Genomic DNA, 13,057 nt, shown 5'->3' on the forward strand with positions numbered 1-13,057 from the left:
CAAGGAGAGGAGTTTCAGTTTTACTTTCACAGCAGCAAATGGGATAGGATAGGGGAGGCTTTTATCAGGCAAGCCTGAGGGAGAGAAGGGGGATAGGATAGGAGAGGCTTCTGTGGGGCAAGCATGAGGGAGAGAAGGGGATAGGATAGGGGAGGCTTCTATGGGGCAAGCCTGAAGGAAAGATGGGAATAGGATAGGAGATGTTTCTGTGGGGCAAGCCTGAGGGAGAGAAGGGGGATAGGATAGGATAAGCTTATATGGGGCAAGGCTGAGGGAAAGAAGGGAAATAGGATAGGCTGAGGGAGAGAAGGGGAGAGGAGAGGCTGATTGTAACTACTCATTAATTTTCAAGCTGTGTAGATTTGTCAAGCCTGATCAGATAGTTTTGTAATGGATCACGGGTATTGCTAGTAAAATATATTATGCAGGTATACCTGCTTACTTCATAGAAGATCCAAAATTCCATCTTCACTCTGAGATGCATTTTAAACTGTGTTGCATTCTAAACTGTTTCTTTCTATATACTTAAAGTAGCTTCCATTCACACTTTTTATATTTCGCCAAATATTACAAACATGTTGGCCAAACACATATCCCAAAGATTATCAAACTAATGCTTGGTATCTAGAATATATACCACTGTACATTACATTGTATGATAACTGTAATGTACAATACAGTAATATACTCAATATAAATCTTCCTGGATAATTTTAGGGTTAAGGCTGTGAGATCTTATAGATTAATTCTTGAAAAATCACAGTCTGCACATGCTTCTGGATTCCCAGATGGCTGCTAACTTGAGAAATACTTTTGTTCTGTTCATGCTGGTTCTTTGTTCCCAAAAAAGATGAAGTTATATATTGCCCAGGACTGATTTCAGAGCGGACAGATAAAAGACTGCAAAAGTCATGTACAGAAATGTTGAATACTTGCAGTCCAATTAACTGGGGACAATTTCTTTCTTTTATCTTAGCTCACTGTTTCTGGTGCATTTCTATACTCAATTTAAAGGCTAATCATTATCTTTAAAGCCCTAAAATAATTTAAAGGGCTTTATATTTTAAGGATAATTTCCTGACACAATTTGAAACAGAAAGACAGGGTGCAAATTAATATATATACATATTGCTCTTCCTTTCTCTTGAGATATGAAGCTCTGATACCTGGGAACATTGAATATGCTGTACTTTATCGCAAAAAGCTATATATTTTTGAAAATGAAGAAAAACTTCAGAGGTTTATGAGGTATGGAATGCATTTAGTATCTTCATATCTGTATGTTGAGCTAGGTTTACATTTTACTGACCTCTCATTTCCGTATTCTTAGAAAACCAGAGAAATATTGGAAACTGACACTTCCACATAAGCTTCCCCCCTTAAAGGAACCTATAGTGTTGACAGCTCTTCCTCTGACTGGATATCTTGAGCAGGTTTTTTCTTCTTCTTGTTATTTATAATAAAATTTAAATATTTATTTGGATTCTAATCAGTGTTAGCTATATTTATACACATTTTAAAACTAGAACGACCTTTCTCAAACAAAATGGATGATTTTCATTAAAATGTTTCCTATTCATTGGTACACCTTTTTTATAATTTTGATTTTGAGACTAGATTTGATTTGTGATGCATAGAAATGTGCCATATATGTCCCAAAAGACTCTGTGATCAAATCAAATCTGCATATTTATAATGCCAAATAAGATAATTATACATAAATATTTCCTAAGTCACCTAGGATTTAAATTAGCATACACTAGGGTCACCGCTGCTTGGCAATCCTGTTTGATCTTCCACTCAAATTAGTCAAGTCTATCCAAATTTCTGAACTCTCAACAAGTAGGGACGCGGTGGCTCAGGGGCTAGGACATTGAGCTTGTCGATCGAAAGGTCGGCAGCTCGGCGGTTCGAATCCCTAGTGCTGCTGTGTAATGGAGTGAGCTCCCGTTACTTGTCCCAGCTTCTGCCAACCTAGCAGTTTCAAAAGCACGTAAAAATGCAAGTAGAAAAAATAGGGACCACCTTTGATGGGAAGGTAACAGCGTTCCGTGCGCCTTTGGCGTTGAGTCATGACAGCCACATGACAGCACTGGCTCTTTGGCTTTGAAACAGAGATGAACACCGCCCCCTAGAATCAACAACGATTAGCATGTATGTGCGAGGGGAACCTTTACCTTTACCTATCCAAATTTCTGAACTCTCAACAAATACAAATTCAGCTCGTTTAACATATGATGATGATGATGATGATGTTGATGATATTATCCATTAAGTCATGTCCAACTCTTGGTGATTCCAGGTCCCTCCATATCATTTGATCTTGCACCACTCTGGCTGGTTTCAGCTTTAATGGTGCCCAGCCACTTCTATTCTTAGATGGCCTAGTTTCCTTTCACCACTAACTCTTCCAAACATAATTGGTTTCTGCAGTGAATCTTCCCACGACGTGGCCAAATTAAATGAGACATATATTGTATCTTTTATCATACATCTAAAAGTAATTTTTTTAAAAAAAAATCAAATTTTAAGGTGCTTCAGAATCTGTATTCGGTCCCTCTATGAAGCTCAGTATCAAGCCATGTACATTATAAAGCATATCAATGAAATGAACTCATTCTAAACAATTAACATTAAAAATATTTTATCCCAAAGGGTGTGGCTACAGCTTTAATAAAAGCAATGAATGCAGTTGGTTGCTTAAAGCCAAAATTTCCATTCCTGAGTGTGAAAAGGACCGCTTTGCTATTCATAGCCTATCATTTAAAAGGTAAAGAAAGGAAGAGAGCATTATTGTTACAAAAATTTTGTTATTTCTATATAGTTAATTGTAGAAACATTCAGATTGAGCGCTGACATCAGAATTAATCCAACAAAAAAACTACCCTATTTCCCCTAAAATAAGACATCCCCTGATAATAAGCCCAATCGGGCTTTTGAACGCATCCGCTAAAAATAAGCCCCCCCCTTGAAAATAAGCCCGCCCCGAAAATATTCAAATGCATGCACAGCCGGGCCCCACCATTTCCTCTGGTTAGGTTAGGGAGACAGAGCTGGTAATCATGTAAGGTGGCAAGAGGAGCCCTGTCTTGCTCCACGTGCCCCAAAATAATAAGACCACCTCGAAAATAAGTCCAAGCGTTTATTTCGGGGTTCAAAAAAATATAAGACAGGGTCTTAATTTCGGGGAAACACGGTATTAATAATTTTCCTGATAGATAGAAAAAGAACATTCTTTTCAAGTAGTTATGTTCCTTTTCCAGAAGTTATTTTTAATTTTAGTAAAAAAATTTACTATATGAGGGGAGGAGAGCAGGAAAGGATTTGTAAACTTATACAGAAACAAATGGTTACATTAGTTATGTCAGTGTAAATGCTGACTTCTAAATAGAGAGATGCATAATGAAAGCATCATATCAATACAGGAATAATGAAACAAAGGAACATTTAGGCAATACCAAATTCATAATATGAATGCTAGGAAGCAGACCATTAAGGGGAAAAAAATAATGCAAGAGGTAATCTAATGCAGAGTTCCCCAACTTTTCCAGCTTTGCGAACTGGAGGGGGAGGGGATGATTCTGTGTGAGTGGCTGGCATGTAAATGGACTGCGCATGCACACACTCACCCACTGCTCGCAGAAGTGGGGATGCACATCTGCACTCACCTGATGTTTCTGTGGCTTAGTTGAAACAGCTCATTGTCCACTAATGGGCCATGCAACCATATTAAAAAATATGGTTGCACATGAAATTGATAAGAAGTAAAACTTGTATTTATCTGAATCTGAAAAAAAATTCAATACCGAACAGAGAATTGAAGGGAAAAGAATTTCCTCTTGGTTTTACTGTATTTTTTTCCTCCATTCCAAGAGTTAAACCCAGTATAATTTGATTAGATTTACTTGAACAACAATTGCTTTTGTTTTTATGGTTTCGGTTCATAATTGTAATTTAAAAATTTTTGGTGGTATGGAGAAAATATCTGAAAAAACAAGCAAGTTGAACTATTTTTATTTCTTATACTCATTATCCATTTTTCTTTACTTCCAGCAGTTTTCTCATAGCAAGACCTCAATATTAGAAGTTACCATTACAGTAGCTACTGTTGTAAATTGCCAGAGGCTGGTTTTCCTAGGAGTACATGGATGCAAATTTTAAAAATAGTTAAATAAACATCTAGTGAGATATTGGGAACCACTAAAACATAGTATGTACATGTATTCTAAGCAGTGGTGGGTTTCATTTACCTTTGCTACCGGTTCGCTTGCACATGCGCAGAGTGTATTTGCTTCTGCACATGTGCAGAGTGTATTTGATTACATCCGGGCGGGTGGGTGGAGCCTCCCACCATCACTGCTACCAGTTCGCCCGAACTGGGGGAACCGGTAACAACCCACCACTGATTCTATGTGACTTTGGATATTGGAATAACAGTAATGTGAATTCTGAAATATGATGGTATTTAATTTTTTGCAGCATATAACCCTAACAGCCCAGACTATATACGAAAGAAGTATAAAATGAAGTTGGAACGGTTCATAGACCATTGTGAACTTATCCCATACCTAGGCATCAAAATGACAAAGAAGTACAAGGAGCCTCAAAATCGACCTATTGATTTTGATCACAAGTTACAGACCTTCTTGTCTCTCAAAGATGTGGACCCAACTTCCTATTAGTGTGAAATATTGCAAAAATACTGGAAAGTGATATTTTCATATTTGACTGTTAAATTAAACATATATGGTTGTTTATGTGGTTGGGGTTTTTAGAACCTGCCTAACTACAGAACAGATCAGGCTAAGCTCATGTCACTGGCTTGTTGGAAGTCTAAATAAGGCCGTACCGTAGTTTCCTATAGTTTGCAAAAGGCACTTTGTAAAACTGATAGTGTACAAACATATTTGTAAATTGCCCTATACTTCTAATTTTGCAAGGAACTTAGTAAAGATTGTTTTTAGTAAGTCTACTTCTCAGAAAATGTGTTTATAATTGTGGGTATATTAATAGTCTTCAGTGGTTAAGGATAGAACTTCAACTGCTGTAAGCTATTTGTTAAATCATTATTGTTTGACATTACTGTACTTAAATATTTAGTGTGTTGATTTAAATATAAAGATCTGGGATAATTTGAGATACTATGAGATATTTCATAAATTTGAGATAATATCTTGGCTTTCAGTTGTTACTGTAGTGGTTTAAATTTGTTACTTTTGTTAACTAGTGAAATATTAACTTCTATATGTAGTTATCTGAAAGAATCCACATTCAGGTCATTGCTATTGTTTCTTCCACACCCAGTCCTAAATAAATATGAGTAATTGCTTCTTTTTACACTTTTGAATAATTTGAGAGTAATCTCATTCTACTGTGTAAGTCCTTTCAGCAACTCTGTAATACTAAGCGCAATTGAGCAATACAGTCAGTTGTATATTTTTGCCCTATTTACCCTTCCTAGAATGGAAAACTGAAAAAATTCTAAATGAATATTTATTATAAACAATGCCTTTAAAAACAGTGGTTTTTCAAATGGCTTTCTTAATACTGTGTTTTCCTCACTTCAGTGGCTAATCAGATTAGCAGTTGGTATAGACTTGTCTTCAATGAGATTGGTGAATGAGGTCTGTACCATTTTGGCAAGCAGAGGCTCATATAGTTGAATGGTCTTCAATTCAAAAATAAATCTTCCATAGGAAAAACCAGACGGCATGAAGAAAACATTATCAGATATTTCCATTTGAATCCTGAATATTAGCAATTATTTGACTTCCCCTCCAATCTGAAATAGTAAGGTCAACACAGACATAGAGCTCTATTAATCAGTACTAATCAGATTTAGGGGTCAGTCAACTGAATAAACCATTATGACTGTGTTATAGTTCGTTTAATCATAGTCTACTCAATAAAATCAGTATCAATAAAGGAGAATATTTGTAGCTCACAGTTGAAATGAAGGTTCCTCAGAGCTTGGTTGTTTTCTTGCAGATGTTTCATTACCCAAACTAGGCAACATCCTCAGTGCTAGTGGCACTGATAAAGTTACCTAGCTTGGATAATGAAACGTCTGTAAAAAAACAACCAAGCTCAGAGAGCACCAAGGACCCTTCAATTAGATCAGTTTATGTGTTTGTCCAATACACCGAGCCATAAGCTAACAACGTAGACAGATTTGTGCAACATATTAAGCTAAAATGTCAAGAGCTAGTTTAATAAATTGTTAATTAGCGAATGGCTCAGTGCTGTTTAGTTGTTGCAGCACTAGCTGAATTGGCAGTGAAAACACACATAGCAGTTTGAAGAACTTTCTCAGCCGTAAAGAACCATTCTGGAAGAGAGTCACAAATAAACAGCAATAAAATAAAACCTGTCTGAAGATACTTGGCAAAAAGTAGTCAACAGTTCAAATGTATCTTAGGGAACTATATTTTCAGTGCAACTCAGATACCAAACTGAGAATTTTTCCAAAGATCGCAGTGTCAACAGTTGGGAAGCACTTTGCAATTATCTTATGCAACTATTCTTTTCATTTGTTTTCCTCAGTAAAACAGTAAAATGTCCTGAATGGCCATGATGTCAATCTGGAAACCATTTTAAGGGGAGGAAATCCTCCCCCTAAAATGGGAAAATTGGAAGTTTTCCTTTACTGCTTTACTGCTACCATTTCGGTTACAAATGCCCCATCGAGAAAGGGCCGTGGATAGCTCAGGCTGTTAGGAGCCTGTTATTAGAACACAATAGCCTGCAATTATTGCAGGTTCAAGCCCGGCCCAAGGTTGACTCAGCCTTCCATCCTTTATAAGGTAGGTAAAATGAGGACCCAGATTGTTGGGGGGGCAATAAGTTGACTTTGTAAATATACAATAGAATGAGACTATTGCCTTATACACTGTAAGCCGCCCTGAGTCTTCGGAAAAGAGCGGGATATAAATGTAAAAAAACAACAACACCTGGACTCCATGTGTCTGCCATTCCTAGTGCCAAGAATATTTTTGTACTTACACACCTGCCATCCCAATACCCAGTGGCCTGTCTTCGAAGTTTGTTATTAGACACCCTAAGTAAAAGGTGTCAGCTTGGAGAGTCCCATGAGATCTCCACCTACTGTCCCAAAGGTGCTATTTCGAAAGGCAACTGGACTTCCTGTTTTTCTTCTCTTGAAGACATTTTCCTTCTCAGCCAAGGAGCATCTTCAGAAAAAACACATTTGGGACAACCATGACCTGGATGACTGAGAATCTCCCTAGATATGGTTAGAATTTCCTCAATGTTTTCATTCAGTTTGGGGAAAAAATCAATGTGTTTGGCAAAAAAGTGGATAGCGTGGTTGAGTGAGATACAGAGCCCTTGCACTCCACATTTTGATTGATATTATTTTCAAAAGCCGAGGTGGGGCAGAGGTGATAACAGTGGTTAGAATGCAGTATTGCAGGTTAACTCTGTTGACTGCCAGAGGCTTGATCCTCACCGGCTCACCGGCTCAAGGTTGACTCAGCCTTCCATCCTTCTGAGCTCGGTAAAATGAGGACCCAGATTGTTGGGGGCCATATGTGACTCTGTAAACTGCTTAGTGGACACTGTAAAGTCCAGCTGCCTCCTGAAAAAAGCACCTTTGGGACAACCATGACCTGGATGAGTGAGAATCTCTACAGACTTTTAGCACTTAGCAATAGCACTTTAGCACTTATCTACCACTTCACAGTGCCCTCTAAGCCAGGGGTCTCCAACCTTGGCAACTTTAAGACTTGTGGACTTCAATTCCCAGAAGCTCTCAGCCAGCAAAGTTGGCTGAGGAGCTCAGGGAGTTGAAGTCCACAAGTCTTAAAGTTGCCAAGGTTGGAGACCTCTGCTCTAAGCGGTTTACAGAGTCAGCATATGGCCCCCAACAATCTGGATCCTCATTTTACCGATCTCGGAAGGCTGAAGGCTGAGTCAACCTCGAGCCGGTGAGGATCAAGCCCCTGGCAGTCAGCAGAGTTAACCTCAGTCATCCAGGTTATGGTTGTCCCAAAGGTGCTTTCTTCAGGAGGCAACCAGACTGTTATGTCTAACAAAGTCCTCGGGGTTACGACCCGCCTGAGCCTTGACAACAGCCAGGCGGTCTCTGATTGGTTAAGACGCGCTGGAGGGAAGAAGCGGGAGTTTGGAAGTCCTGTCATTGGATAAAGTTCCTGAGGCAGCTAGTATATAAGGGCTGTCACCCGGAGAGTTAGTTTTTGAGCTTAACATGTTATTCCGTTGTGATTAATTGCGAGTTAAATAAAGGTTGTGTTCCTTACAACCTCTGTGTGAGACTCTTTCTGGACCCACTAGTCACGGACTTAATACTGGCGACGAAGGTGTGGGGAGTCCGCACAGCGCAGCAACCTAATTATTGTTTTTTCGGTTCTGCGGTTTCACTCGCGATCACCTCAAGATGGAGAAGGCCCAAGCATTCCTGCCGTTTGAGCCAGCAGCTGAGACATGGGATTCGTTCCTGGGCGCTTTGAGTGCTTCTTGCACTCCCAGGACTATGTGGATTTGCCTGCCTCGTAAGCGGCTACTTCCTGAGCCTCTGTGGCCGTGAGGTTTTGCAACGCCAGGGTCCTGGCTGCCCCATCGCTGGTTTTGAAATGCCGTGGGATGATTTATTGGCCAAGCTGAGGAGCCATTACTCCCCAACGCCTTCTCGTATCGCCCGGAGGCTTGCGTTTGACGGCGTGTCCAGCGACCGGGGAATCGATCAACGATTATATGGCGTCCCTGCGTTCTGCTGCCCTATATTGTGAGTTCCCGGAGCTGGACGATGTCCTTCTAGATCAGCTGGTGGCTGGGACCACTGACCTGCGGCTGCAGCGTCGACTGCTAGCCCGCTCAGACATCACCTTGGCCACAGCGTTGGTTGAGGCGCAGGCGGCCGAGTTGGCGGAGAAGTCCGCGGCGGAGATTCAGAGATTCCGTCCACCTGAGACTCAAGCCGCACCTGGCCTGGCGGTTCACCACGGGGAGGCGCAACCATCGGAGACACCATATGGCTCTTCGGATGAAGACGATGATGTGCGCCGTCTCAAGTCCTTTCCTCGGCGCGGGTTGCCGGCCGCCAAGTCTTCTCCGCTGAGTTGTGCTGGCTGTGGGGGAAGCCACGGAAGGGCCGATTGCCGGTTTAAAAATGCCGTTTGCCGCCGTTGTGGGAAGCGTGGCCACCTAGCCCGGGTCTGCCGGGCGGGGTTGCCTATGGCTGATTCCCTGAGAGATCCTGCTCCCCGTCGGAAGTCTTCTGGCCTGCCGGCCACCCGCAAGGATGATTGTTTCGCTGTCGGGCATGCCACCGTTGACCCTCTTGGTAATAAGATCTACCTTACGGTGAATCTAGAGGGCAAGCCATGCAGAATGGAACTGGACACTGGCTCATCCAAAACCCTAATGGCCTGGTCCGCCCTCAAGCGACATTTGCCAACTTTCTCCAAGTCTCGTCTGAGGCCATGCCCTGTCACCCTCAAAGACTATCAGGGGCGGGTTATTCCAGTTATGGGTTGTTGCAATGTCCCTGTGACTCATGAGGGGTTCTCGGGTGGGTTGCCTCTAATCGTGGTGAGGGGTAACCTGCCAACCTTACTGGGGTTGGACTGGTTCAGGGCTTTCCGCCTGAATGTCATAGGGGTCCATTCCACTGTTCCCGACTGTTACGAGAGTATCCTCCGTGACTTCGCTGATGTTTTCAGTGATCAGTTGGGTAAATATACGGGTACCCCGATATCGTTTAATTTGGACCCCCAAATAGCGCCGATTCGCCTAAAACCTAGGAGGGTGCCACTTGCATTGAGGCTTAAGGTTGACGAGGAATTGGACAAACTCATTTCCCAGGGGGTGCTAGAGGCCATAGATCATTCCCCCTGGGAAACGCCATTAGTGATTTCCCTTAAATCAAATGGGTCGGTTAGGTTATGTGCCGACTATAAGGGGACGCTTAATAAGGCTCTGCAAGCCAATCCATACCCCGTTCCTGTGGTGCAGCACCTGCTCCACACCTTGGGACGGGGCACCCTTTTTGCGAAGCTTGACCTCGCTCAAGCATACCAGCAATTGCCGGTAGACGAGTCCACCGCCCTGGCCCAGACAATTGTGACACATCGGGGGGCATTCAAATGCACGCGCCTGCAATTTGGCGTTAGCGTTGCCCCCGGGTTGTTCCAATGCCTGATGGAGCGATTGCTCCAGGGATTGGAGGGTGTCGTCCCGTATTTTGACGATGTCCTCATTTCGGCTACGGGTCCGGAGGACCTGGCCGAAAAGCTGAGGGCCGTTTTGTCTCAGTTCAGGAGGGCGGGACTTAAATTAAAGAGGGAGAAGTGCCACATTGGAGTTCCACAAGTGGAATTCCTGGGATTCCTCCTGGACTCCCAAGGAATCCACCCTGCCCCTTCTAAGGTCGAGGCTATCTTACAAGCCCCCACCCCTTCAAATAAGACGGAGCTTCAGGCATTTTGGGGCTCCTGAATTTTTATCGGTATTTTTGCCCCATAAGGCGACCCTGGCAGAGCCCCTGCACCGATTGTTAGAGGCCAATGCGCCTTGGAAGTGGGGTAAAGAAGCGGCCGCTTCTTTCAAGGCTGTTAAAGGCCTTCTGACTTCCCAAGCGGTTCTAGTTCAATACGACCCTCTCCTCCCTGTCATTCTGGCCTCGATGCCTCGCCATTTGGCATAGGAGCCGTGTTAAGTCACGTGCTACCTAGCGGAGCAGAGGCTCCAATGGCATATTATTCCCGGACGCTTTCAGCGTCCGAACGGAACTATAGCCAGTTGGATAAAGAGGCCCTTGCAGCAGTGGCTGGAATCAAGAGATTCCACCACTATCTTTATGGCCGTCTCTTTTCGTTGGTGACCGACCACAAGCCGCTCCTTGGCATTTTAGCAGGTGACAGGCCATCACCCCAAATATTGTCCCCAAGAATGTCTCGCTGGACTGAATTCTTGTCCGCTTATAATTATAAAATGATTTATCGGCCAGGGAAAGCGATCGGGCATGCAGATGCCCTGAGTCGCTGCCCGTTGCCTACTCTGGTTTGTGACCCAGCCCCCGCGGGTTCTGTTTTATTAGTTGAAGAGTGGGGACCCCCAATTTCGGCTGCAGACATTGCACACCACTCTGCAAAGGACCAAACCCTGGCCAAGGTTTTGGACTGGGTCCGGAGGGGTTGGCCTGTGGGCCCAGTGCCGGAGGATTTTCTTCCTTTCCGGCGCAGACAGCATGAGCTGTCTGCGCTCAGGGGATGTCTTCTGTGGGGAAGTAGGGTGGTGATTCCGTCTACTCTGAAGGGGGTCATTCTGAATACCCTACACGAGGCCCACCCTGGCATTGTCCGCATGAAGTCGCTGGCCAGGAGTTATGTGTGGTGGCCGGGGGTGGACCGGGATATTGAAATGTGTGTCCTGTTGCACAAGTTGTCAACAGTCGAGGCCAGCTCTCGGCGGTGCCCATTAGGGAGTGGGAGGTACCCGCTCACCCTGGTCCCGAATCCATTTGGATTATGCAGGGCCGTGCCAGGTAAGTCATTCTTGGTGGTAGTGGACGCCTACTCCAAGTGGGTGGAGTTGGCAATTATGCCCACTACCACCGCTGAGGCCACCATCCGAATTTTAGATCGGTTATTTGTCACCCACGGGTTGCCAGATCTCGTGGTGACGGACAACGGGCCTCAATTCATGTCGGCACCGTTCCAGATGTTTTTAGCCAGGCATGGCATTAGACATGCGCCCACGGCCCGTTCCATCCGGAAGCGAATGGCCGGGCAGAACGGGCCGTTAGATCGGCGAAGGAGGCGCTGGCCCGTTTGGGGCCCACTAACTGGCACCACCGAATTTGCCAGTATTTAAGGGCACAACATACCACTCCGTGCCCAGTCACTCATCTTACTCCGGCCGAGTTGTTAATGGGTCGCCGTCTCCGGACGACCCTGGATCGATTACACCCACAGTATGATACTGATCAACCTCGGTATAATGCCAGTGTGCCTCGGGGGTTTAGTTCAGGGGACCCTGTTTTTGCCCAGAACTTTGGGTCGTCTCCTAAATGGGTGCCAGGAGCCATTACGGAAATGACTGGGCCCTATTCCTACAGGGTCCGATTGGCAGATGGGAGAGAGTGGCGCCGGCATGTGAACCAGCTCCGGCGGAGAATGCCGGGCATCGAGGAGCCACTCCATGAGCAGGACTACCCAACCGCCAGGCGATGACCCGAGAGGAACCTCGACAACGCTGGGCCCCGTCCAGAGACCAGCCTTCCGGGCCAAGAGGCCGGGGAGGGACTCCAACCCTTAAACCGTGAATCGATCTCGTCGGGAAACTTACCTGAGATTCCGAGTGTTCCAGCGCTGGCCAGTCCTTCCCTAGGGGTGGAGTCATCCTCTTGGCAAGGCCCAACAAAGCCTCGCCCAATCCAAATCCGAGGCGGAGATACCTTGACAGCGAGCCCAGCCTCCGCCTCGCCCACTATTCCGGCGTCCGGCCCTGTAATAAGGAGATCGGAGCGGAGTCGACGTCGGCCCGCGTACTTAGCCGATTACGCATGCGCGATCCAGGAGGGGAAGGGTGTTATGTCTAACAAAGTCCTCGGGGTTACGACCCGCCTGAGCCTTGACAACAGCCAGGCGGTCTCTGATTGGTTAAGACGCGCTGGAGGGAAGAAGCGGGAGTTTGGAAGTCCTGTCATTGGATAAAGTTCCTGAGGCAGCTAGTATATAAGGGCTGTCACCCGGAGAGTTAGTTTTTGAGCTTAACATGTTATTCCGTTGTGATTAATTGCGAGTTAAATAAAGGTTGTGTTCCTTACAACCTCTGTGTGAGACTCTTTCTGGACCCACTAGTCACGGACTTAATACAGACTTCCTTGTTTTTTCTTATCTGCAAGGAATACAAACCCTTTCATTCCCCACTATCCTGTCAGAATTGAAGAAACTTCTTGGATGAGAAACGAAACGTCTTCAAAAGAAAAAAAAGACCAGTCGCCTCCTGAAAAAGCACCCTTGGGATTGCTAAATGCTTTGCTATGGGAATTCCGAATCGGCACACCGGCTCCTCC

General features: G+C 44.6%; 1 protein-coding gene across 1 annotated transcript in view; it reads left to right on the forward strand.

Annotated features, from left to right (window-relative positions):
• The window catches only part of AK9 (adenylate kinase 9), an 80,228-nt gene extending 72,534 nt beyond the window's left edge, over positions 1-7,694 (forward strand). Inside the window, exons 38-41 of the mRNA XM_058175012.1 lie at positions 1,150-1,248; positions 1,331-1,433; positions 2,656-2,770; positions 4,480-7,694. Of these exons, the coding sequence (XP_058030995.1) occupies positions 1,150-1,248; positions 1,331-1,433; positions 2,656-2,770; positions 4,480-4,682 (520 nt within the window). The 3' untranslated portion in view covers positions 4,683-7,694. The remainder of the gene's footprint in view (positions 1-1,149; positions 1,249-1,330; positions 1,434-2,655; positions 2,771-4,479) is intronic.
• Positions 7,695-13,057: the final 5,363 nt, after the last annotated feature.

The sequence above is a fragment of the Ahaetulla prasina genome, chromosome 1, assembly GCF_028640845.1.
Source record: "Ahaetulla prasina isolate Xishuangbanna chromosome 1, ASM2864084v1, whole genome shotgun sequence".
Classification (NCBI taxonomy): Eukaryota; Metazoa; Chordata; class Lepidosauria; order Squamata; family Colubridae; genus Ahaetulla; species Ahaetulla prasina.